Source organism: Aquarana catesbeiana, linkage group LG08, assembly GCF_042186555.1.
Source record: "Aquarana catesbeiana isolate 2022-GZ linkage group LG08, ASM4218655v1, whole genome shotgun sequence".
In the NCBI taxonomy this organism is placed as follows: domain Eukaryota; kingdom Metazoa; phylum Chordata; class Amphibia; order Anura; family Ranidae; genus Aquarana; species Aquarana catesbeiana.
The window spans coordinates 147,508,100-147,531,711 of NC_133331.1; the positions used below are offsets into that span (position 1 = coordinate 147,508,100).

A 23,612-nucleotide genomic window follows, 5' to 3' on the forward strand; every position below is an offset into this window, starting at 1 on the left:
TGATCAGAAAATACAACTGTATGCATAGACACTGTGTAAACAAATTGTTGCTTTGAATTATATATGTGTTGTGTTGTTTTTAACTAGCCACATACAGAGTTTTACACAAGAAAACCACTAGTCACCAAGTGTTCTTTTTCTTATGGGATATACAAATAGTTATAAAATGAGGGTGTTTAGCCATAGTTTCCCATCATATTCCTTGCTTTATCTTCCCTCAAAATAGCAGTTGAAGACTTACTGGTCTCTGTGCCAGGTGCCCCACTCAGTGTTGCCAACCCCCCCAAGTGAAATTTACTGGCAGGATGCCAAAATTTACAAACGGCACCAATCTTTTACTGGCACTGCAAAAAAGTACCTAAATTACATTTTTCAGTGCAAATATCAGTATTTAAACAATAAACATATAGCTAATGCTATTAGCAATGTGTTTAAGTTAAACAAAAGTAAAAAAACATATTTCTCCTTTTACATGAAGGTCAGGTTACTATAACCCAGCCAGCACAGAGTTCCCTCTTACATCAGAGTCTGCAGGATTCCCCCTTACAGTGAAAGTAAACTCTTATGTAAAGGGGAACGCTACAGATCATGATCTAAGGGGGAACTCTGATGTAGAGGGGGGCTCTGGTGACCAGAGACCATCCTATATCGGAGTCCACTGCTTTATTTTTACACCAGAGTTCCCACTTACATCAGGGTCTGCAGACTGAGTTCCCCCTTGCACTGTAAGTGGAATCGTGCAGACTCTGATGTAAAGGGGAACGCCAGAAACTCTGATGTGGGGGGCACTCTGGTGACCAGAGACCACCTTCCGTAGAGTAAATACACTAAGGTAAGGGGAGATCACTTATTTAGGGGGGGACCTTTTATATCAGTGCCCCTTACATTATTGTATTCACTCCCCCCTTACATCAGCAACCCCCCTCAGACTGGCCTGGCGATGCTGCCACTGACCTCCTCTCAGGTGCACCATTCAGGGCTCAGTCAGATGGCTCCAGCTTGGTGGCTCTGTTTTTTTTTATCCTATAGTCTCCTCTCCATAGTCCACACGTCTGACTTCTCCCATGACCCCCATCCTGACAGCACTCCCACTCTTGACTCCTCTTCAGACTCCCCCTCAGAGACTGTAGACCTGATAAAAGGAGATGGTTAGAGGCCGTGGACATGATAAAAGGAGATGGTTAGAGGCCGTGGACATGATAAAGGGGATAGATAGAGACTGTGGACATGATACAGGAGATGGTCAGAGGCTGTGGACATGATACAGGAGATGGTCAGAGGCTGTGGACATGATACAGGAGATGGTCAGAGGCTGTGGACATGATACAGGAGATGGTCAGAGGCTGTAGACATGATACAGGAGATGGTCAGAGGCTGCGAACATGATACAGGAGATGGTCAGAGACTGTGGACATGGTAGTTTCCTCCTCTGCCCCCCTTCATATTACCATACTTTTCTACATCAGTGTCCTTCCTTCTGTGCCCCTTTCACTGTGCTGCTGCAGTCCACCACCTCCACCCCGCTCTGGGAAGGGATTGTTGGCTGGGGCTGCTCCTGACTGTCTCTGAGACTGATTCACTCACTCTCATATTCTCCCCCGGGCCAGGCCCTTGCCCCTGTCTGACTCTCTCTGAGACTGACTCAGAGTCACTCTGTCTATCCCCCCGCCCCGAGTGAGCACACTGAGCAGCAGAGGAGAGCACTGTGACTGTCCGAGGCAGGGAAATACCACAATTCTGCAGCTGCCTGTGGTGAAGCTGTGCTTTGTCTGCATTGCTGGACTTTGCCTTTCGTTCATGCTTCCTTCCCTCTCTCTCCCCTACTCTGCTCTGTCTTTTTTTTTTATTTCCTTATCTTCTATTCAGGAAAAAAAATGTGTGGTGGTGGGCACTGCAAGCTTACCTATTAATCAAGTTAATGATCTGAAGAAAAAAACAAAAAGCAGCAAGGGGAATAGAATGAGAGAGAGAAGAGGGTTGCAGCAAGCAAGGTAGGTGGGTGTACAGAGCCAGCGGTGGGGTAGGATGCTGCCAAAGAGAGGAAGTAATAATATACAAGCCAGCATCCTTCCCAGCCAGCACACTTCCAGCCCTGACATATGAGCTTGCTGTGGGAGGCTAGGAAAAGGAAAAATCTTTAGAACCAGAATGTCTGAGTCTCCCCAACGTCCGACCTCTTTGTTAAATCTGCAGTGCGCAGCCACTCACCGTCCGACACCAACCAGGGCACTCTGTGTCTCTGTAGTGTACTGGCTGGGCAGGTTACAGGCTCACGTCAGCAGTCCAACTCCGCCGCACTGTCCTTAGCTGCTGTCTGCTGCTCTGTCCACTGACTCAAACACGAGGCTCCTCTGTCCATCCGCCCTCAGCTCCTGCTTTTTTTTAAGGTGGGCGGCGCGGCTGACATCATCGCGTGGCGCCGGCGGGCAGAGGCAGCGCTCGTGGATCGGATCTTCTCGGCGATTTCCGCAAACTGCAGTTCTGACCCGCCGTCACCACCATTTTTTTTAGTGGCACATATCTGCTGCTACGGACATTTATGGGCGGGAGAAAATGCCCTGTTTTTACGGTCTGCCCATAAATCTACGGGCGGTTGGCAACACTGGTCCCACTACAATTAGTTATCTAGAAATCCATTCTCCCAAATATATTGCAAAATAAAAGACAAGTGCTGCTTTTCTATAAAAAATAAATAAGTCATAATGATAAACTCTGTATGATGTAAAGAATACCTGCAGGGCCTTTGATACCTTTACAAATCATTCATAAAAATACTTTTGAAGTGTGAGTGGGTGGCTGGGTTCAAACTAATTTCTATGGTCCCCTTAGCTTTTTACATCACATGTACATTACATATACATACAAATGATGTGAATTAATATATAGTGTTGTGGATAACCTTAAGCATCACAAAAGCGTAAAGGAGTTAAATACACCTCAGGGAACACCCCAATAGAAATCCTAACCATTTTATGGATTCACGTTTAGCAGTTTGTATGGTTAAATCACTTACTTTCCTCTCTTCATATTATTACAATATTTCCGCAGAGAGATTTTGGCACAATAAAGCTTTTGAAATAAAAGCAGTATAATTTTACCTAACGCCTGGATGTACTACCCAAAGTCTAGCATTATCCCTTGGTAATCGAAATTCTTCAATTTAGAAACAGAACTAGGCATGGTTTGAAAGCTGGGAACAGGTTTTGCATAGTGTAAACCTAATTTTACTTTACAATAGTATAAACCGTCAATTTTGTAACAACTAATTTTTCTGTAGCTTGATATATAAGAACTGTTCTACTTTACTGTGCACACCATTAATCTCAGCACTCAGCTAGAATAGCAGTGTGAACATTACTTTTGCTTGGCCTATGAGAAAGAGATTTTTTTTAAGGTCTTAGCTGGGGCAGGAAAAGCTTATATGCCTTGCAGGTAGGTGGCAAGGGAATATGGCAGATGCAGGCTACTTTTGCAGCAGTCCTGCTACAGTGTCCACCTGAAACCTTGTTTGTGAAATATAGTTGCATGCCATATTGCAGAAAAAATGTTGTGCAGTGGTTTAAAGAATTTGTTAACCTAAGATTTCATATGCCTGAGATGTGCCTGCTGTACTGTAATTGTATGAAAAAGTATCTTGTTCACTTTATTGCTTTCTTTGTGTGAAATATTTGGTGTTCTGCTAGTTCCTCTGCTTTCCTATTAAAATGACCACAGTAGGCATGAGAGCATAGCGTGGTAAGCCTGCTCTCCTCCAATGATCAGACTTGTGCTGACACACATCCCCCCAATCCCACACAGCCATTCACTAGGAAGTTTAGTGTGCCACTGTTTCACCTCCCCCAGATCTCTAAGCTCCTTATTCAGTTGCAAACAATGCTTCTACCTGCTTTGGTTTTGGATGTTTCCATAAGGAGGTTATTTGGTTTGAACTCATGCTATAATACTAGCTAAGGGAGGAAACGTTTCAGCAAGAAAACTTCCTATAGCTAAATGTTCACTTTGGGTCTGTGGAAGTTTGATTTTATGCACTAGTTATCTCTATAGTTAAGAAATAGTTTTAGTTAGTAGTCTTGTTTAAGCCTCGATTCACACTAGAATGCGGTGTGGGAAACCTGTGATCTGTGCATGTTTCCTGCACCGCATTTAAATTGCATTGACCTTGCGATATGCAGCAGGTGTCAGTACAATCCTAACGCCGCAAATGCAGGTCACAAAAGCAGGGTGTTTGCCTGCACGGGATTGCATGGTACAAAATAACCCTGTGATCTGGTTGCTTTGTGTTAACAAAATTGCTGCATGCTCTACTTTGGTAAGGAAGCAGTGCAATTTAAACCCATTCAAAATGAATGGGCTCAAATATCACTGCACTGAATCGCATGTGAATTGTACAGGAATGTGGTGCGGCTCTTGTGTGATTCATATGCGATTTAGAGTGGGAACCTAGGCTAAAGAGACTCTGTAACAAACGAAAAACACTGTAGACAAAAGCAAAGTGTTTTACATGCCTATTTTTAGTATTTATGGAACGAAAAGAGAAAAAAAAAACTTGTCTAAGGAGCAGACAACCAGTTTAATATTAGTTTCCTGTTGGATAGGATACAGATACTATATTAGAAAGATAAGATATAAGTAATGTTGCTTTTTTATACACCAGTGTTTTAAAAATATGGCATTCTGTGAACTAGTTTCAGAATTCTTAGTTTTGGATTTTTTTTTTAAATTCTGCTGTGCTATCTTTGAACAGTTTGAAAGGGCAAGCCTCTTTTTCAGATCTGTAGCAAAGCTGTGGATCAAAGGCTTTCCTGTAATTCAAATAGTGATAACCTGCCGCTTTGTTACAGCGGCTTCTCTTGGCTTACAATAAATAGCCTGAGCAATAATGAAACTGATTGGATCAGATTGCCTAGAGTGTCTAACTATTGTACAGAGCGTTTGTTCAAATGCTTGTTATTCCAAGCTGACTAGCGATGCTCATAAGTTTCTCAAGCTGATTTTATCTTGAGGATGGGAGTGAACTAGTTTCATATTAGCATAGCAAAAGAAAATGTGCTGCCTAGTTCTTATTTTAAATTATATCTGTTCATAGAAATAGCAACTGCGTGAAATATTTTACCGGAATCGATGTGTGATTTATACACAAATTTCAATTATAACAGTTTAATGCTGTTTAACATTTCAATAATGGGCACTTTCACCCCCCTCTTTCCCAGACCAATTTTCAGCTTTCAGCGCTGTCACATTTTGAATGAGAATTGCGCAGTCATGTAACACTGTACCCAAATTACATTTTTATCATTTTTTTCACACAAAAAGAGATTTGTTTTGGTGGTATTTAATCACCGCTGGGGTTTTTATTTTTTACGCTACAAATAAATTAAAAAAAAAAAAAGTGAAATTTTCAAAAAAAAGCATTTTTCTTAGTTTCTGTTATAAAATTTTGCAAATAAGTAATTTCTCTTGATAAATTTTGACCAAAATGATGCTGCTCCATTTCTTTGGTAAAAATATCCCAAATCAGTTTTCATTTGGTGTTGGCAGTGATGGGGGACAGACAGATGTTTTTTGGGGACACTGAAATGTGTATAGGGACAGGGGTATCAGTGGGGCTTGGTGTACTGTTTGTGGGGTGATCTGTAACAGCTCTCTGTGTAAAATCATCCTCACACAGAGAGCTGTCACAGATCTGCAGATTCCCCCCCCCCCAATACCCCCCCCCCCCCGACTGAGCTAGGCTGGGAGAACTGTCACAGAGACACGCGTCTCTGTTTACATTGTGATGGCTGTGATTGGACACAGCCGTCACGTGATCGGGAGGACCAATCACAGTGCCCATATCCCAATCTCTGCTCAGCTGGATTCTGTGATCATAATGATCACAGGATTGAGCCGTGCTGCGAGCACTCGTTCTGAGGGACGTTCCTTAACGTTCACGCAGAATGAGGAAAGGACCACCTGGCCATTTATGTACAGTGGCCGGGTGGAAGGTGGTTAATGCATATTCCAAATTCTATTCACTGGCCTAAATGTAAGGTAGGGCTTAAGACAGTTATGCTTTTTAACCTACTTTTACAACTAAAACTAAAACGCTGAAATAGCTTATTCACTTTTGCAAGTGAAACAAAAGATCTCGACTTAAAACGTATATAAAGGCAAGACATATTAGATTTGGATAGAGCAGAGAAGGTTTAAACCCTCTGTCAAGTTGTCTCATATATTAATATACAGGCACGTTTTGGGGCCTAGGTAGGTTGGTTGTGGGAACTGCATGGATTACTAACCTGTCTGTTTTTGCTTAAGATTCACAGGTATTTTATTAATTTTAATGTTTAAAGCCGACTTCCAGGTATGTCTATTTTTGCATAGTTACATTGATCAAACTTGTACCAATGTAACTATGCATACCTGGCCGATTCCTGTGGAAGGCGGAAATTACTGTAGTAAGCACCACTACTACAGTGATTGCTGCTGGCTTTCAAGTCTTGTGCCGAGTGGCTGCCCTGCTGCTTACTGAATTAAGGAAGTTGCTTGCTCAATACAAGTGTTGTTCAAAGAACACTGCTTGTTCTCAAAGTGTTGTCTGATTGGACAAGGCAGAGAGGGTGGGCGGTGACATTACAATCTCCATCTTGTCCAGTTGGAGAATGTTTGGCCACCTTTGTGAAAATGCTAAGTGTTCTCTGAATGGCACCTGTGCTGAGCGAACAACCTCCTGTGTTAACTAGCAGCAGAGCAGTCACTTGGCATGGTGCCCAGAAGCCGGTAGCAATCACTGTAGTAGTGATTCCTGACACTGATTTACATCTTCCACAGTGATTGGCCATAGTTGGCATATGCATAGTCACAATGGTCCCAGTTGGACCATTATAACTATGTAAAAATAGCAATACCTGGAATTCAGTTTTAAAGCGGAGTTCTGCATATTTTAAAAGTCAGCTGCTGACTTTTAAAATATGGACAATTACCTGCCCAGGGCGCCCGCAATGTCCTCACCCGAAGCCGATCTGTCCCTCTGCCCTCGGGTGGAGGTGTCGCCATCTTCGGTAAGGGAATCAAGAAGTGTAGCCTTGCGACTTTACAGCCTGGTTCCCTACTGCGCATGTGCGAGTTGCGCTGCACGTCCTCACTGGTCCCTGCTGTCTTCTGGGACCTGTGTGTCTCCCAGAAGACGGTGGGGGGGGTGTGGGACGGAGGAGGGGCCGGACTGGCGTAGATCACCGCGGAGCCTGCGGTGATCTATGCCCGGAAGTGGGAGCAAATACCTGGATTATGCAGGTAACTGCTCCCCCGACCCCCCCCCCCCCCAACTCCGCTTTAACTAGAATGTTTGTTTCAATAAGTTTAAGTGGATGGCTATATAAGGCTTTTTTGATTACTTCCTACACAAAATGTGCATGTTCCCACTGGGAAAGATTTACCCTTCTATTATTTGTCATGGTGACCATTGTTATTGAGACAAAAAGTGGGGGGAGTTGTTGCCAAAGCAACAGACTAGGGTAAATTTTCCAATGGGGACACATGTTCCAGTAACAACTGTGTAAGAAGGGTATTCCCCTCAGGGTAAGTTGGTTTTCATTTCCTGTTGCATCTCCAGGACAGAAAGTGAAGGGAACTCGCCCTAGGGGGTTTATCAATAACCTGGGGTCCAAACCGTCCCTACTCCAACCCCCCAAAAATTGCCTATATGTTTTTAGACGCAACTGCCAAGATCATGCTTGTCTGTCGAGATTATCTGTTGAGACTGCTGTAACAATCTGTCCGAGGATTAGTCTTCTGCTATACAGGCCAAAACTTAAAGGATACCTTCACTTTCCTGGGAAAAAGATAGGAAAAAACAAAAAATATATATGACCTTTCCTTGTCAATCTGCAGCTCAGTAATTTTCTGTTAAATATATGGCTACTTGAAGGTGTTCTGTATACAGAATGTGTACAGGATGCCCCACAGAAACATAATTTGCCGCTTGTGTGATTGGCTCATTAGTTTTACCAGAAGTCTAGACTATGATAAAAGTCAGATATCAGGCATACCCTGCAACAAAAAAAGCCATTTTTGGTGAGACACTTCCAATAGGAAATCACAGCTAAAGGGATGCAGTCCCTGCAAATGCAGCAGCTGATTGACAATTAATTGATTAATTAATTGACGATTTAATTATTAATTAATCTGCAGATACAGACTGTTCTGTGCACAATGTGAAATACGATGGTGAAAGGTGATGGCAGATCTTAGATTAGCCTGCAGAGTGATAGAGAAGCTAACGTGTCCTCTAATTGGAATCATACAAAGCTAGTCTCATCTAATGCTTTACTTCACACCTTACACATTTTAGATAGAACACATCTTTCTAGTTGTTTATTAGTGGATAATGGTCAGTTAGAGCTAACTGCTGTTGAAGACATCACTAAAAAAAAACCACTAGCATCTTGTCAGGAAATAACCATGTTAGTGTGGTGTGTACTGCAATCACTTATCAGAACAAACATTTTATTTTTTATTAACTGCAGTTCAAATATCACTGGAAACAAACTTGGAATACAGTGAGAACCTCTGATATTTTGCAATTTAAGTAATGAGGACGATTTGTGCATCTGATGTACAGATATACAGTATGACAGAGGATTGACATCTGTCTACAAACATGTAATTTGGGTACTGGATTTTCAGTTGCATAAGGAATCTGTCAAGAAACCTCAGTGAATGAGTGCACCATAAACAAATCTTTTTTTTTTTAATTTTTTTTATGAACCAGTAAACCGAATAGAAAATTGCTACTAAAAAAAAAAAGGTATTGATAATATTTACGATTTTAGTTAAAGCATTCCAGGAGCTTGAAAAGATATGTGGAATAAATGTGTAAGTTGGGTGACCGATACATTGCTAGACATAAGCAAGTTACTATCCAGTAATCCCCATATACAGAGGGGACGGAAAGTATTCAGAACCCCTTAAATTTTTCACTCTTTGTTATATTGCAGCCATTTGCTAAAATCATTTAAGTTCATTTTTTTTCCTCATTAATGTACACGCAGCACCCCATATTGACAGAAAAATACAGAATTGTTGACATTTTTGCAGATTTATTAAAAAAGAAAAATTGAAATATCACATGATCCTAAGTATTCAGACCCTTTGCTCAGTATTTAGTAGAAGCACCCTTTTGATATAATACAGCCATGAGTCTTTTTTGGGAAAGATGCAACAAGTTTTTCACACCTGGATTTGGGGATCCTCTGCCATTTCTCCTTGCAGATCCTCTCCAGTTCTGTCAGGTTGGATGGTAAACGTTGGTGGGCAGCCATTTTTAGGTCTCTCCAGAGATGCTCAATTGGGCTTAAGTCAGGGCTCTGGCTGGGCCATTCAAGAACAGTCACAGAGTTGTTGTGAAGCCATTCCTTCGTTATTTTAGCTGTGTGCTTAGGGTCATTGTCTTGTTGGAAGGTAAACCTTCGGCCCAGTCTGAGGTCCTGAGCACTCTGGAGAAGGTTTTCATCCAGGATATCCCTGTACTTGGCCACATTCATCTTTCCCTCGATTGCAACCAGTCTTCCTGTACCTGCAGCTGAAAAATACCCCCACAGCATGATGCTGCCACCACCATGCTTCACTGTTGGGACTGTATTGGACAAGTGATGATCAGTGCCTGGTTTTCTCCACACATACCGCTTAGAATTAAGGCCAAAAAGTTCTATCTTGGTCTCATCAGACCAGAGAATCTTATTTCTCACCATCTTGGAGTCCTTCGAGTGTTTTTTTTAGCAAACTCCATGAGGGCTTTCATGTGTCTTGCACTGAGGAGAGGCTTCCGTCGGGCCACTCTGCCATAAAGCCCCCACTGGTGGAGGGCTGCAGTGATGGTTGACTTTCTACAACTTTCTCCCATCTCCGACTGCATCTCTGGAGCTCAGCCACAGTGATCTTTGGGTTCTTCTTTACTTCCCTCACCAAGGCTCTTCTCCCCCCGATAGCTTAGTTTGGCTGGATGGCCAGCTCTAGGAAGGGTTCTGGTCATCCCAAACATCTTCCATTTAAGGATTATGGAGGCCACTCTGCTCTTAGGAACCCTAAGTGCAGCAGAATTTTTTTGTAACCTTGGCCAGATGTCATGGTTATGCAATAGAGTTTGTTTGTCAGCTTACCTGTCTCCATGTGTTCATCTCCAAAGACCAGCTGTCTCTCACCTGACTGCTTTTATTAACTCTCCTCTAGCATGGCTCCACCCCAGCTCCTATCAGAGAACTCTATATTAACCTCTGCACTGCAGGTCAGCCCTGCTGATCAACCTTTGTGTGTTTGGCTTCCTCTTCCTGCCTGCCGTGTGCTCTACGTTTATTTCTGTTACCGACCTTGGCGTGTTCTATACTATTCTTGTCTGCCCGTGACCCTGACCTTTGGCGTGTCCCCGACTATCCCTGTTTGCCTGTGACCCTGAACCTTGGCGTGTACTCTGTTGTCCTTGTCTGCTTGTTGCCCTGACCTTGGCTTATTTCTTTACTATCCCTATCCTTCTGTTGCCTACTGTGGGTGTGAGCTGGGGGACCCTGGGGGTTGCGACCTGGAGCCAGTTGCAGCCCAGTCCACCCTTACCACTAGAGGCTCTGGTGAACACCTGCTGGCTCTTAGACTCCTCGCCCCAGGAAATCCTACGCTCTAACCCCGATGGGATCCGTGTTGGTGTTCCGGGGGCCCTGCCTTCATTATACCCGGACTCCCATCCGCAGCAGTCAGCCGTAGGGTCCACTGCCTTGCGGTGCACTCCTGATCCCAACGGTGTGCATCTGTCACCTAGCTTCAAGGTGACCTGACACCAGATCTGTGTCTTGCCACAATTCTGTCTCTGAGCTTTTCAGGCAGTTCCTTTTGACCTCATGATTCTCATTTGCTCTAACTGTGAACTGTAAGGTCTTATATAGACAGGTGTGTTGCTTTCCTAATCAAGTCCAATCAGTATAATCAAACACAGCTGGGCTCAAATGAAGCTGTAGAACCATCTCAAGGATGATCAGAAGAAATGGACAGCACCTGAGTTAAATATGAGTGTCACAGCAAAGGGTCTGAATACTTAGGACCATGTGAGATTTCAGTTTTTCTTTTTTAATAAATCTGCAAAAATGTCAACAATTCTGTGTTTTTCTGTCAATATGGGGTGCTGTGTGTACATTAAATGAACTTTAAATGATTTTAGCAAATGGCTGCAAAGAGTGAAAACTTTAAGGGGGTCTGAATACGTTCCGTCCCCGCTGTATTCTGAAGACCCAATGATGTGAAAATGTAGTTTGCGCTCAGCCACCCAGAAAATGTCACTGGCAAGTAAAATATCCAAATTTAGCATGAATATTTATATATGCACATGTGAATGTTATTAATAGCTTTTTTTGTTGAGAACTCAAAGTGTTTGTAAACATTCAGGTTTTTTTTTAAATAAAAATAACAAACGTGCCTATACGTAGCTGCTCTGTGCAATAGTTTTGCACAGAGCAGCCGGATCCTCTTATTCTGGGGTCCCTCGATGGCGCTCCAAGCCCCTCCTCTTTATCGGGTGCCCCCACGGAAAGCTGCTTTTCCTTGGGGCACCCGTGCAGGCTGACTCCGGAGTCCCGCTGCTGTATCCATTGACACAGACAGTGGGACTTGGCCCCGCCCCCCAGTCCCATGTCACTTGATTTAATTAATAGCATCAGGAGTCAACTGCTATTACTTGTTTCAATCTAATGAGGACAGGGACAGCGGCTGAAGCCGCTGCGCTCGTGCGCATCGCTGGATCGGATCAGACTCAGGTAAGGCAAAGTGGGAGAGGGGGTCTGGGGGTGAGCTGCAGCATAGAAGGTTTTTCACCTTAATGCATAAAATGCATTGAGGTGAAAAACCATAAGGCTTTAGAACCACTTTAAGCCTTTGGTTTGTTGGCCCTTTGGGCTTGATCACAAAGAAAAAAAATAAATGGGTAATGCTCTGTAACTACACCTTAACGGCACTTGGAGAATTTATGACGTATTACTGAAGTATTTATAAAGTGTTAATAGGGCATTGGGGGAGAGGCAGTAGACACTCCCATATCACAAAATGTACTTGGAAATAATAGAGAACTAAGACATAGCAACTCCAGCCACTTTGTTTGTCCAGGGCAGCTGTGGAGTAACACCATTTGCTTCTGTGTGAAGGCAAAATCAGCCAGTCAGCCAGCAATACTGACAGTGCCAGGCAGGAGCAGAGGCATAGAACATTATTGGCAGTAGCAAAGCTTTTTATTTCAGCAGTCGAGCTGGACCAAGCCAACTGTCGATGAGATCAAAGTATACAAATTAGTCTTGTAAAGAATAAACAAAAATGTCTGCTATCACACCACAACCCAACCACTCCACAAAGCAGATAATTTTCACTACATCACTTCCCCTTTAAGCACTTCACACTAGAAAAACAATACATACCTGAAGCATTTTAAATGCTTCATAAACACAATGAAAATGTGTCTCATAAATGCTATAGGAGCGTTAATGAGCATTGCCTCATACTTCATAATCAACTCACATGTGAACAAGCCCTTAGTCAACAAAGCACTGTTGTAGATTATTCTTTAAATCTAAACATTGCAATTTTTTTTTTTTTTTTTAACCATTGCAGTGTAGTAATGCATTTCTTTACTAGTTTAAAACATGTAATTTGTACCATTGCAAACCTAAAGATTTTGGTGCAGTATTGACAAGTCAAACTGATGGTCCAGTCTTGTTGAACTTGGTCACATATAAAATTACACCAGTAAATGCAACCAGTAGGTTCCTGAATTTGACTTGGTATTAGCATTCAGGGCCCATTCACATCACTTGCATTTCCTTAAGGCATATTACTTGCTGTGGTTCAGCTGCAGTTCTTTGCGAGTGGCTCCCCGGTACAGTGCTTTGTGCTGCCTAGATTTAGCCTGCCTCAGATTCTCATGCATTTTAGCTCATTCATTTTCAGTGCATTGTCTAAGGCAACATGCTGGAGTGTGCATTGCAGCACACTACATTCTGAGAGGTATGCACCCATAGAAATTCCAAGTCCATAGTTGGGGGCGGGAGAATCGGGGTCAGTCAGCTGTGCTGCATGCACGTTTAGTGACAAGGAAGCTGCTGACCGGAAGATAGAGATAAGGGGTAAGCTCATCATTCTGATACTCCCTTCTTTTCCAATTACAGTCTGTGGGCTTGGGAGATGACCAAGCTGGCTGTGTAAATAATTTTTTAATGAATATGTTAGAGCTGCACGATTCTAGCTAAAATGAGAATCACAATTTTTTTGCTTAGAATAAAGATGACGATTCTCTTACGATTCTCGCAGCGTAACATCATCTTCACATTATTCAAAAAAATTAGGCTAATTTTACAATTTAGGTTTTTTTTTATCATTAAAGTGTATTTTTTCCCCAAAAAATTGCATATGAAAGACCGCTGCACAAATATTGCAACAGCCACCATTTTATTCTCTAGGGCCTCTGCTAAATATAGATAGATAGATAGATATAGATATAGATATAATGTTTGGAGGTTCTAAGTAATTTTCTAGCAAAAAAAAAATGATTTTAACTTGTGAGCAACAAGTGTAAGAAAAGGGCCTGGTCTTTAAGTGGTTAAACTGACCTAATTTACAGATGGAAGTTCATTCCTTTGATCTAAAAGAACTAAATGTTACTTTGTTTATAGTTATCTCCCAGCACTGACAATGTTGTGATAAACTTTTTTTTGTCAGCTGTGAGCAGAGAGCTCTCTGCACTGAATTGAGGAAATGCTGTGTTAAGATCGTGAGGAGGGTTTAATCGAGATCCCATTTTTTTAACTTTTAATCGCGCAGCTCTAGAATATGTTACAGAAAGTGATTATTTGTAATTGTTTGAAGTTCTTCTTTTATGAGGTTGATAATATGTAAATGCTTAAATATCCATATCCTGGCCACAGGTTAATTTCAAAATTAGTAACTAGAATGGCTAAAACCAGTCTAGATTTGGAACAGGTAACAATCTTTTCTTCTGTGTGTTTTGTGGTTATTACATACAGCATATATACACAGCAAAAAATTATGTGATATCAATAAAACCATGATAAGTACATGTACTTCTGTCATCAGTGATATACGAATGCTTACTTTCAAATTAAATGTACATGTGCAAATTTGTGAAATTGCCTTTGGCCGCAGTAACACAGTAACATCGATCAATTTGGTGGTAACTAACACAGTACCCTGTGAAACAGAGCCATCTGGTCTACACAGCTGTAACCATAGTGAATTTATTATGTCCAACAACTCTGTTTGTGTATATATAAAAATAAAAAAATATTTATATATATATATATATATATATATATATATATATTATATTTTTTTTTTTTTTCTGATATTGTGTCATTATTCACTTTGTACATATTTAACCAATTTTCTTTCCTTTATCTTGTATATGATTGGATCTTCGCTAGACAGAGGTAACCAGTGGGCACAGCAAAGTCTATGGACTGGGCCCTAGTGTGGTGGTGTTTCCCCCCCCCCCCCCTCCCCTCGTGTTCTTCTATTGGATATCTCTGTGCCTGTTCACAAATCCTGCTCTGGCAGATGCATGACCTTTCATTTTTTGTTTGCAAGAAATTTTTTTACTTTGGTAGACCTTTTTTCTTGTGTATATACGGTGTTTTTTCTAAATAAATATGTGTACACCTAGATTCTTGTTTGAAACTACTGTTATAATTGTAGCATTCATAAACTTTCTAATCTGTAGTGCTCTTTCAGCTTTTTTGAAGCTTTTGGAATTAATTTTCTTAATATGCCCAAACAATATGAGGAAAAAAGCATGTAAAAAATGTTCTCTTATTTGAATATGGGAGCATTTCCAGCTGTAGAATTGAATGCATTTTATAATGTACATGCCATGGAAGGCAATTAAATCTATAATCCACAAGACTAAAAGCATCAAAAACTGAGAAAGTTGTATAATTCGTTATTCTCAGATAAAATTAACACTTGTTGTTTGTTCTCTTCTAATACTGGGCTATTCTGTTTTTATTATTAACAGAAATTTTCCCAAGAGCGAGAGAAGTTTGCCGATGAAGACAGTATCTTCTTTGCGCTAGGTGAATGTGGACTTATCTCATTCTCTGATTACATTTTTCTTACCACAGTTCTTTCAAGTGAGTATGGCAATTTCAAAAGTGTTGTAGAAAAAATGCAATACTAGCAATGTAATGTCTTTTTAAGTCCATACTGTACATAGTGACATTTTTATAGTTATGCTGCCAGTGCCTAAAAATCTTAAGAGAAGTATGGAATTTTTTTTATCCCTATATTCATACGTACCTAGGTGGATGTAGCATCGGACCCATGCTGCATATGTCCCCCGCTGCCTCTTTACTGAGAACCGAGTGATCGAAAAATCGCCAATGGCTCGGTTCTCTCACCTCCCCGAGCGGAAAGCCGCTGGCTGTCAGTCAGCATCTCTCCTGCTCTGCTCCTCCACGCTCATTGGAGCGCTGAGCTGTGAAGGGGCAGGGAGCGGCCATCTCAGTGGCTTGCTGAGACGCCTATCAGTCCAGGCACCTGGCGGATCCAGACTGCCGAAGTTGGGATGACGCAGTGCCTGGACTGATCCTGGTGATGTCGGCAGAGAGTGGACTTCAGACCACTCTCTGTGAAAACGGGTCACAGGAGTGCAAAACGAATTGTACTGCTGTGATCCAAGCTTGACTTATCCTTTTAATCCTGGTACACACTAAAATTAAAGTGAAAAAAATGCGCTAAAAAGTAACCTCATAGACACATAAATTGAGCAGCACTTCTCCTATGGGATAGAGACAAAAATATGTAAAAATATACAGAATCGCGCTAAATAATGGAAGATGTGAACACATGATAAACTGGCCTAAACCAGAGTGATTATTTAAACAAAAAAAAGTGATGTAATGGTGGATCTTGAATATTTCTAGTAATGATCTTCACCATCCACCACCTCAAAGTGATCTTGTGCGTCAGTGCCTCCACGAAAAGCTGAAAAACTTTCTTACCAGCTGCTGTGGACCCCTCATTACAAGGGGTCGCTTGCGCTTATGGCTTAAACTCAGCTAGGGCCTTTCACCGAATAAGGGAGCTCTCCTGGAACGTCACTTGTCACTGTGTTAAGTATAAATACTCCTAAAAAGACAAAAATGCTCCACATAGTATAAAAACCTTTTAGACATTTATTGTAGTAAAAAGTATTGCACTTACAGCATCAGCTGAGCAAATGGGCATTAGGTTTGGTGTGTCAGCCGCCACACAAACAAACAAGCCGTCCTTCCGTAACACGTGGGAGTTGGTGACGCCAGCGTGTCTCTCCACCCTATGCGTTTCGTCGTAGGTTGATGTTTTCCAGGGGCACGATTTTTATACTGGTACACACTAGCAGTTTTTTTTTTCTTTCAACCCAGCAGGCTGAACAAAAATAAAACTAAGCTGCTCCAGAGCAGCTGCTATACTAATGATCTGATGTTAGTACAGCAATCTCCCCCCGCTGAGGTTTTGTGTTCTAGCAGGCGGACTACCCCCCGCCGAAAACACACTGGTCATCGCTCTGTCATTGGCTGAGAGTCCTGTTTGGATGCCGATTGGCATACCTTTTTTGGTCATGCCCCTTGAACAGAAGCCGGACCGGCTGACATACACCTGGACCAAATGTTGGCCAGTTTCTTGTTGAACTGGCTAATACCGCCCAATATTCGGCTTTGGTATGACCTAACATAGATTGCCAGTCAAAGTCAGATCAGGGAATCCCCACTGCCACTACTCATTTTAATTGCTTTATATCCTTATCATGTGAACCCACCCTTTTATAACCTCTAGCCTTTACCTGTAATTGTCCCTAGGCCAATGTCTCTGTTCTTCTCTTGATCTACTTTTGAGAGAAATAACAGCTGTCAACACTAGAAATAGACTATGAAGACACAATTGGGCTAAGGATACCTTCTGATTGTTTTGTTTACTAATATAAAATATAGAACGCACATACATTTATTGTTTCATTGCCTGACATTTTTTTATTAACAAAACCAGTAAAAAATATTTAAAACAAAATCTACTCAAGTTTATGTCGGGTGTCTGTGTACCTTTTGTAGAAGTTTCCCAACAGCATTAAACTTCTCACATAACCCTTAAATTTTACCCTGACCTGAAGAACTAAAAGCACAAATGCTTACCTTAGTTGCATTGGCCCAATGCCCTTGAGGTCCTTCGCTGGCATCTTGTCCCCAGGTTCTTCCAGGTACTGGTCTTTGGCTGGTGTGGGATGACATCAGTGTGCTGGACTATAAATTGCATGCGAAATGTAAGTTGCATGTGCAGCTCAGTGTACATTCTGGGGAGGATTGAGGATAGGGAGGTAGGATCTACTTTATTGCAGAAGAGACATTGCATGTCTTGCATTTATTACGTTTAGTTCTGCTTTAAAGCCCAAGTTCAGTCAACACAAAAATCGGCACAAGGGACATAACTTTACAGTCAATAGAATGTGTCCCCCGTGCTTATACCTCCTTTTCTGCCCCTCCTCCCTGGTGCTGAAGTCTTCCAGTGCTGCATGGGTTAATCGAACTGTGGTAGCTGACACCCTCATAGAGAGTGCCTGGCTTTTCCCACCCTCTCCATTCATAGATTGTGTTTCATTCATAGAAGCTGTAGAACCAGTTATGTCCCTTGTGCTGATTTTTTTTTTTTTTTTATCTTGACTGGATTTAAGCTTTAAAGCTTAACTTTAGTAAAAAAAAAAAAAAAAAAGTATGTTTTCTCTAAAGCTTTAATTACATTACTTACCTGTAATATATTATGTCCTGTGATGTACAAGTGGCTGTATTCTGTATAAATATTCAGTGCAGGGCTGCCCTGTACTCTTCAAGCTGCTGAACTTCCAGCACTCTGGGGGTTCATAGCTTTGAGTCACTGGGCTCAGCTGCACTAAATATGGACCGACGGTGACACGTCCCCTTCTGCCCTCTCCCCCACACTTATGACCTTCTTAGCCCTTACAATTAAATTAATTCCTCTAACATTGAATGCTAATACTGACCTATCTTAAAGAAGTTTTAAACCCTCTTTAACAATTTTTATATGTAGAATGTTACCCTAAGTGCAAATACTGAGTCTACTGTTACATAGTTGGTGAGGTTGAAAAAAGACACAAGTCCATCCAGTTCAACCTGTGTGTGTGCGTTCACGTTAATAGTACATTGTATACCCCTGTATGTTGTGATCGTTGAGGTACCCATCTAATAGTTTTTAAAATTATTGATGCTCCCTGCTGATGCCACTGCTTGTGGAAGGGAATTCCACATCCTTATCGCTCTGACAGTAAAGTACCCTCTACTCAGTTTGAGGTTAAACCACTTCTCTTCTAATTTTAGTGAAGGGCCGCGTGTCTTTTTAAACTCCCTTTCACTGAAGAGTTGTTTCCTTTTTCTAGGGTCACCAGTAGGGTATTTGTACATTGATATCATATCCCCTCTCCAGCGTCTCCTCTCCAAAAAGAATAAATTCAATGCTTTTAGTCTTTCTACATAGCTGATATCCTCCAGTCCCTTAATTAGCTTTGTTGCCCTTCTCTGGACTCTCTCCTATTCCAGCACGTCCCTCCTGAGGACTGGTGCCCAGAACTGGATGGCATACTCCAGGTGCGGCCGGACCAGAGTCTTATATAGTGGGAGAATTATCATTTTATCTTTGGAGTGAATCTCCTTTTTAATGCATGCTAATATTTTGTTGGCTTTGCTTGCAGCAGCTTGACATTGCATACCATTGCTCAGCCAGTTTTCTACTAGGCCCCCCACCGGTCCTTTTCCATCATAGATTCCCTCAAAGGTTCTCCCCCTAGTGAGTAAATTGCATTCATATCTTTGGCACCCGAATGCATTACCTAACATTTTTCAACATTAACCTCATTTGGCATGTAGTTGGCCATCCCATTAATTTGTGTAGGTTTTCTTCTAAGGTTTCCACATCCTGCGTAGAAGTTATTGCCCTACTTAACTTTGTATTGTCTGCAAATACTGAGAGTAAGCTGTTTATCCCACCCTCCAGATCGTTTATGAAAAGATTAAACAGAATTGGTCCCAGGACAGAATTCTGGGGGACCCCACTTTCCACAGCAGACTATTCCGAGTACTCCCCGTTTATCACCACCCTTTGAACTCACCCCTGTAGCCAGTTTTCAATCTGACTCACCCTATGGTCCATGCCTACATACTTTAGTTTGTACAGTAAACGCTTGTGGGGAACTGTATTGAATGCCTTTGCAAAATCTAGATACACCACATTCGCAGCCCTTCCTTTATCTAGATGGCAGCTCCCTTCTTCATAGAAGGTTAATAGATTGGTCTGGCAAGAACAATTCTTCATGAATCCATGCTGATTACAGCTAATGATAGTTTTCATTACTGAAATCTTGGATATAATCCCTTATCATCCCCTCCAATTGCTTGTCCTTCAACATTCCTAATCAATATGCAGAGTGCCTTCAAATCATTGCTCTTGCCTTGAGCACATCTATGGTTTTCAGAGACTCTTCCTTTGCCATGTTTTCATGCTGGCAACCATAGAAGTACAGTTCTCATAAGCACTAGCATTAGAAAGATGAGCAGAGAGTAATATGCTAACAAAGCTCATGTCCGGCACATTGTCTTATCGTCCATCTGAAGGCTCACATACATGGATGACAGCGCTGCTTGTGGCGACAACTTCTGTATAGTTTTGGTTCTTAACCACACCTTTAAATGAATGCATGATGTTAAAAAAAAAAAGTTAACAGTCCCATGCAAAAAACTTCGGGATATTCGCAACCCCCTCCCAGCCCTACCTCCCACCAAACTCTAAGCTCTGAAATGAAAAAAAAACTGTCCAAATGCCTATCATGTGATGATCCTTCTCTCATCTTCTGTTTACTTCCTGGGGTTATTTTTTGAGTGGCCACATCACTGCCTGGTTGTTGTAGACACTTCCTGTCTGGTGGAGGTGATGTTTCCAGCGACCAGGTATTCTTTCATAGGCTCCAGAAGCAGGAGGACTCATGGAGGCACTGAGGGTACCAGTGCCCAGCAAGATAATGGACAGGGAAAAATGCCTGGTCCCCAGGGCAGGAAATTGGCTTGGCTCATAAAGAAAACTGTGACTTTGATCCATTACACTGCAGGGTGGTTTAGGAAGAGTTGTTTGAAATCAAGACTGAGCAGTAACGTAATTGATGCACAATGCACTGTTTAACACCTTCCCACCCGGCCACTGCACGTAAACGACCGGGCGGGCTCTTCCTCCTTCTGAGTGGACGTTTCTGAACCTCCCTCATAAGGCTTGGGATTGTGGCTCCACGTGATCCCGATGAGCTCACGTCACCCGGACAAGGCGCATCTCAGATCGGCAGGAGGGCTCTGTGATTGGCCCTCCTGATCACATGATGGCTGTGTCCAATCACAGCCATCATGTGATGTAAATAGATAGCCGGTTGCTAGGCGATCACCTCTCCTCATCACATGGATCTTGTCAGTGAGAAGGAGAGCAGATCTCTGCAGCCGGCCAGTGATCAGTGAGTATAAGCTGTTTTTTACAACTTTTTACATACTTATCACTGGCCTAGTGTTCCCAAAACAGTGTCCCCACACAGTAAAAACATCTGTGCCACATATGTCCCAGTAAAATCATCTGTCCGTGATCATCTGCGCACATCTGTACATGATTATCTGCGCACATCTGTCAGTGATCACACAAACCTATTATACACTTATCAGGATATTTTTTTTTACCAAAAAACACATAGCACAATACATTCTGGCCTAATTTTATGTCAAAATTTGATTTCATTGTATTTCTTTTAAAACAGTAGAATATATTGTTTTTTTCCAAAATTTTCGCTCTTTCCGTTTATCGCAAAAATTTAAAAAGAACAAATGATGAAGAAATAGCACCAAAAGAAAGCTCTATTTGTGTAAACAAAATTATAAAAATTTAATTTGAGTACAGTGTAGCATGACCGTGCAATTGTCATTCAAAGTGTGAGAGCGCTGAAAGCTGAAAATTTGTCTGGGAAGGAAGGGGGTAAAAGTGCCCAGTAATGAAGTGGTTAAAGTTGTTTGCCCGAAGTTGGATTTAACCTTTAAATGTATTATTTTATTGGTTATAATTTATTTTTTACAGGTGCCTATATAGTTCCATAAATTTATGCAGCGCTTCACACCTATATTGTACATTCACATCAGTCCCTGCCCTCAAGAAGCTTACAATCTAAGATCTCACATTCACACTTACACATACTAGGGCCAATTTAGACAGGAGCCAGTTAACCTACCAGCATGTCTTTGGAGTGTAGGAGGAAACCGGAATAACTGGAGGAAACCCGCACAGGGAGAAAATGCAAACTCAAGCAGGTTTTCCTGTGGCTGGTATTAAAACTGACGACCCTAGTGCTGCTTGGCAGAAGTGGTAACCACTTAGCCACTGTGCTTTTAAATGTACGTTTTAGGCCTGAAGATTTCCTTAAACACCCAAAACATTAAGTATTTTTTGAAAGCAGAGACTTTGCACAAAAAATGTTGGCACCTGCAGCTTTATATGTTGCATGATAGCTACAATATTGTTTATCAACAGCATTAGCAACAATTAAACTCAAATAAATGTTAGTGCACACAAACACAAAATAATATCATTTTTTTAATACAATATAAAAAATGAAGCTATGTTAACCACTTCAGCCCCGGAAGGATTTACCCCCTTCCTGACCAGAGCACTTTTTGGGATATGGCAATGTGTTGCTTTAATTGACAATTGCGCGGTCGTGTGACGTTGCACCCAAACAAAATTGACGTCCTTTTTTTTCCCCACAAATAGAGCTTTCTTTTGGCGGTATTTGATCACCTCTGCGGTTTTTATTTTCTGCGCTATAAACAAAAAAGTAGCAACAATTTTGGGAAAAAAAAATCTTTATTTTTTACTTTTTGCTATAATATCCCCAAAAAATATATAAAAAAATCTAATTTTTTTTTCTCAGTTTAGGCCGATATGTATTCATCTACATATTTTTGGTAATAAAAATCGCAATAAGCGTATATTGATTGGTTTGTGCAAAAATTATAGCGTCTACAAAATAGGGGGTAGAGTAATAGCATTTTTATTATTCATTTTTTTTATTCGTAATGGCGGCGATCTGCGATTTATATCGTGACTATGACATTATGGTGGACACATCGGACACTTTTGACACCATTTTGGAACCATTGTCATTTACACAGCTATCAGTGCTATAAAAATGCACTGATTACTGTGTAAATGGCAGGGAAGGGGTTAAACACTAGGGGGCGATCAAGGGGTTAAGTGTGTTCTAACTGGGGGGATGGAATGGGCTTCCACTGACATGGCAGCAATCACTGCTCCCGATGACAGGGAGCAGTAGCTCCCTGTCATGTCACTAGGCAGAACGGGAAAATGCCTTGTATACCACAATGCCACGATTTAAAGTGGACGTACCTGTACGCCCATTTGCCCAGCCGTGCCGTTGTGCCGACGTACATCATTGTGCGCTGGTCGGCTAGTGATTAAATAAAAATGACAAATGTATCAAACCTCTGTGCGCACAGAGAAATAATTCAAACGTTTTTACAGTTCATCCATTTAGATTACATAGTAAATGATGACCCTAGAATTATTGCTCCCACTCCAGCATCTGGGGTGAGTACCAATAACCATTTTAATAAGGATTTGCCTTTTGTATGTGTATGTACATGGGGACTTGTAACCTTTTTTTTTTACGTTTATTTTATTTCACTGTATTTTTATAGTTCCAACAGCTCTAAGCTCCTAGCTGAGCACTTCTGTGTTCATACTACTGAACTCCCAGCTGATTCTCCACCTATCTCCATTCTGACACCTGCCTTTGAGATCCTGACCGGTGAGCCTAAGACACATAGTGGGAGAAGGGGGAAAAGGCTGCTCCTTCACACAGATGTAGTGCTTTACAGCTACCCAAATAACTTTTAAAAAAGCTTGCAGAGAAAAGGTAAACAAACTCCTGACTACTATAGTGGCCCAGTGCTGCCACCAACATGACTATTATGATGATGACAACAAGGGGTTAACATATCATTGAAAACATTTTGTTATATTTGGTAAGTGCAAAAAAACCCGTTGCTCTTGTCTGCAATTTGGGGCTGTCCTGTGTCCTCTTCAAACTTGCTAAGAGTCCCTTAGTTTTTGCATAGTTTAACAACAGAAAATGGGTAGGGCTGACAACACTCAGTCCATGAAATGTTGTCGGCCTACAAAAGAATTTGAGCTAAGTGCATTTCTGGCAGAAAAAATCCCAACCAGAGTCCACCCCCCTCACCCCTTACATCAGTGTCCCCTTTGAGCCCCCCTCTTACATCACTGAGTCCCTTCTTACATCAGGATCCCCATCCGATTCCCCCTTACATCAGAAGCAGTGACCATAAATAGGCTCTGTTGACTTTAATTCTCAGAAGCAACCCAACCATTTGCTTTGGGATGAGGGTTCTGGGACTAATAGAAGATTATGCCAAGGCTGTACCATTTGCCCACTTTCACTCCAGATTTAAACTCCACTTTCTGGCACAGAAAGTGTTGAATAAGCAGAC

The 23,612-nt window shown here is 41.7% G+C and overlaps 1 protein-coding gene across 3 annotated transcripts in view; it reads left to right on the forward strand.

Moving 5' to 3' along the window:
* MICU1 (mitochondrial calcium uptake 1) overlaps positions 1 to 23,612 on the forward strand; it is a 524,563-nt gene that overhangs the window by 267,497 nt on the left and 233,454 nt on the right. For all 3 annotated transcript variants that reach the window (XM_073596557.1, XM_073596558.1, XM_073596556.1), the window contains one exon: positions 15,035 to 15,149. In XM_073596557.1, coding sequence (XP_073452658.1) covers positions 15,035 to 15,149 — 115 coding nt within the window. The remainder of the gene's footprint in view (positions 1 to 15,034; positions 15,150 to 23,612) is intronic.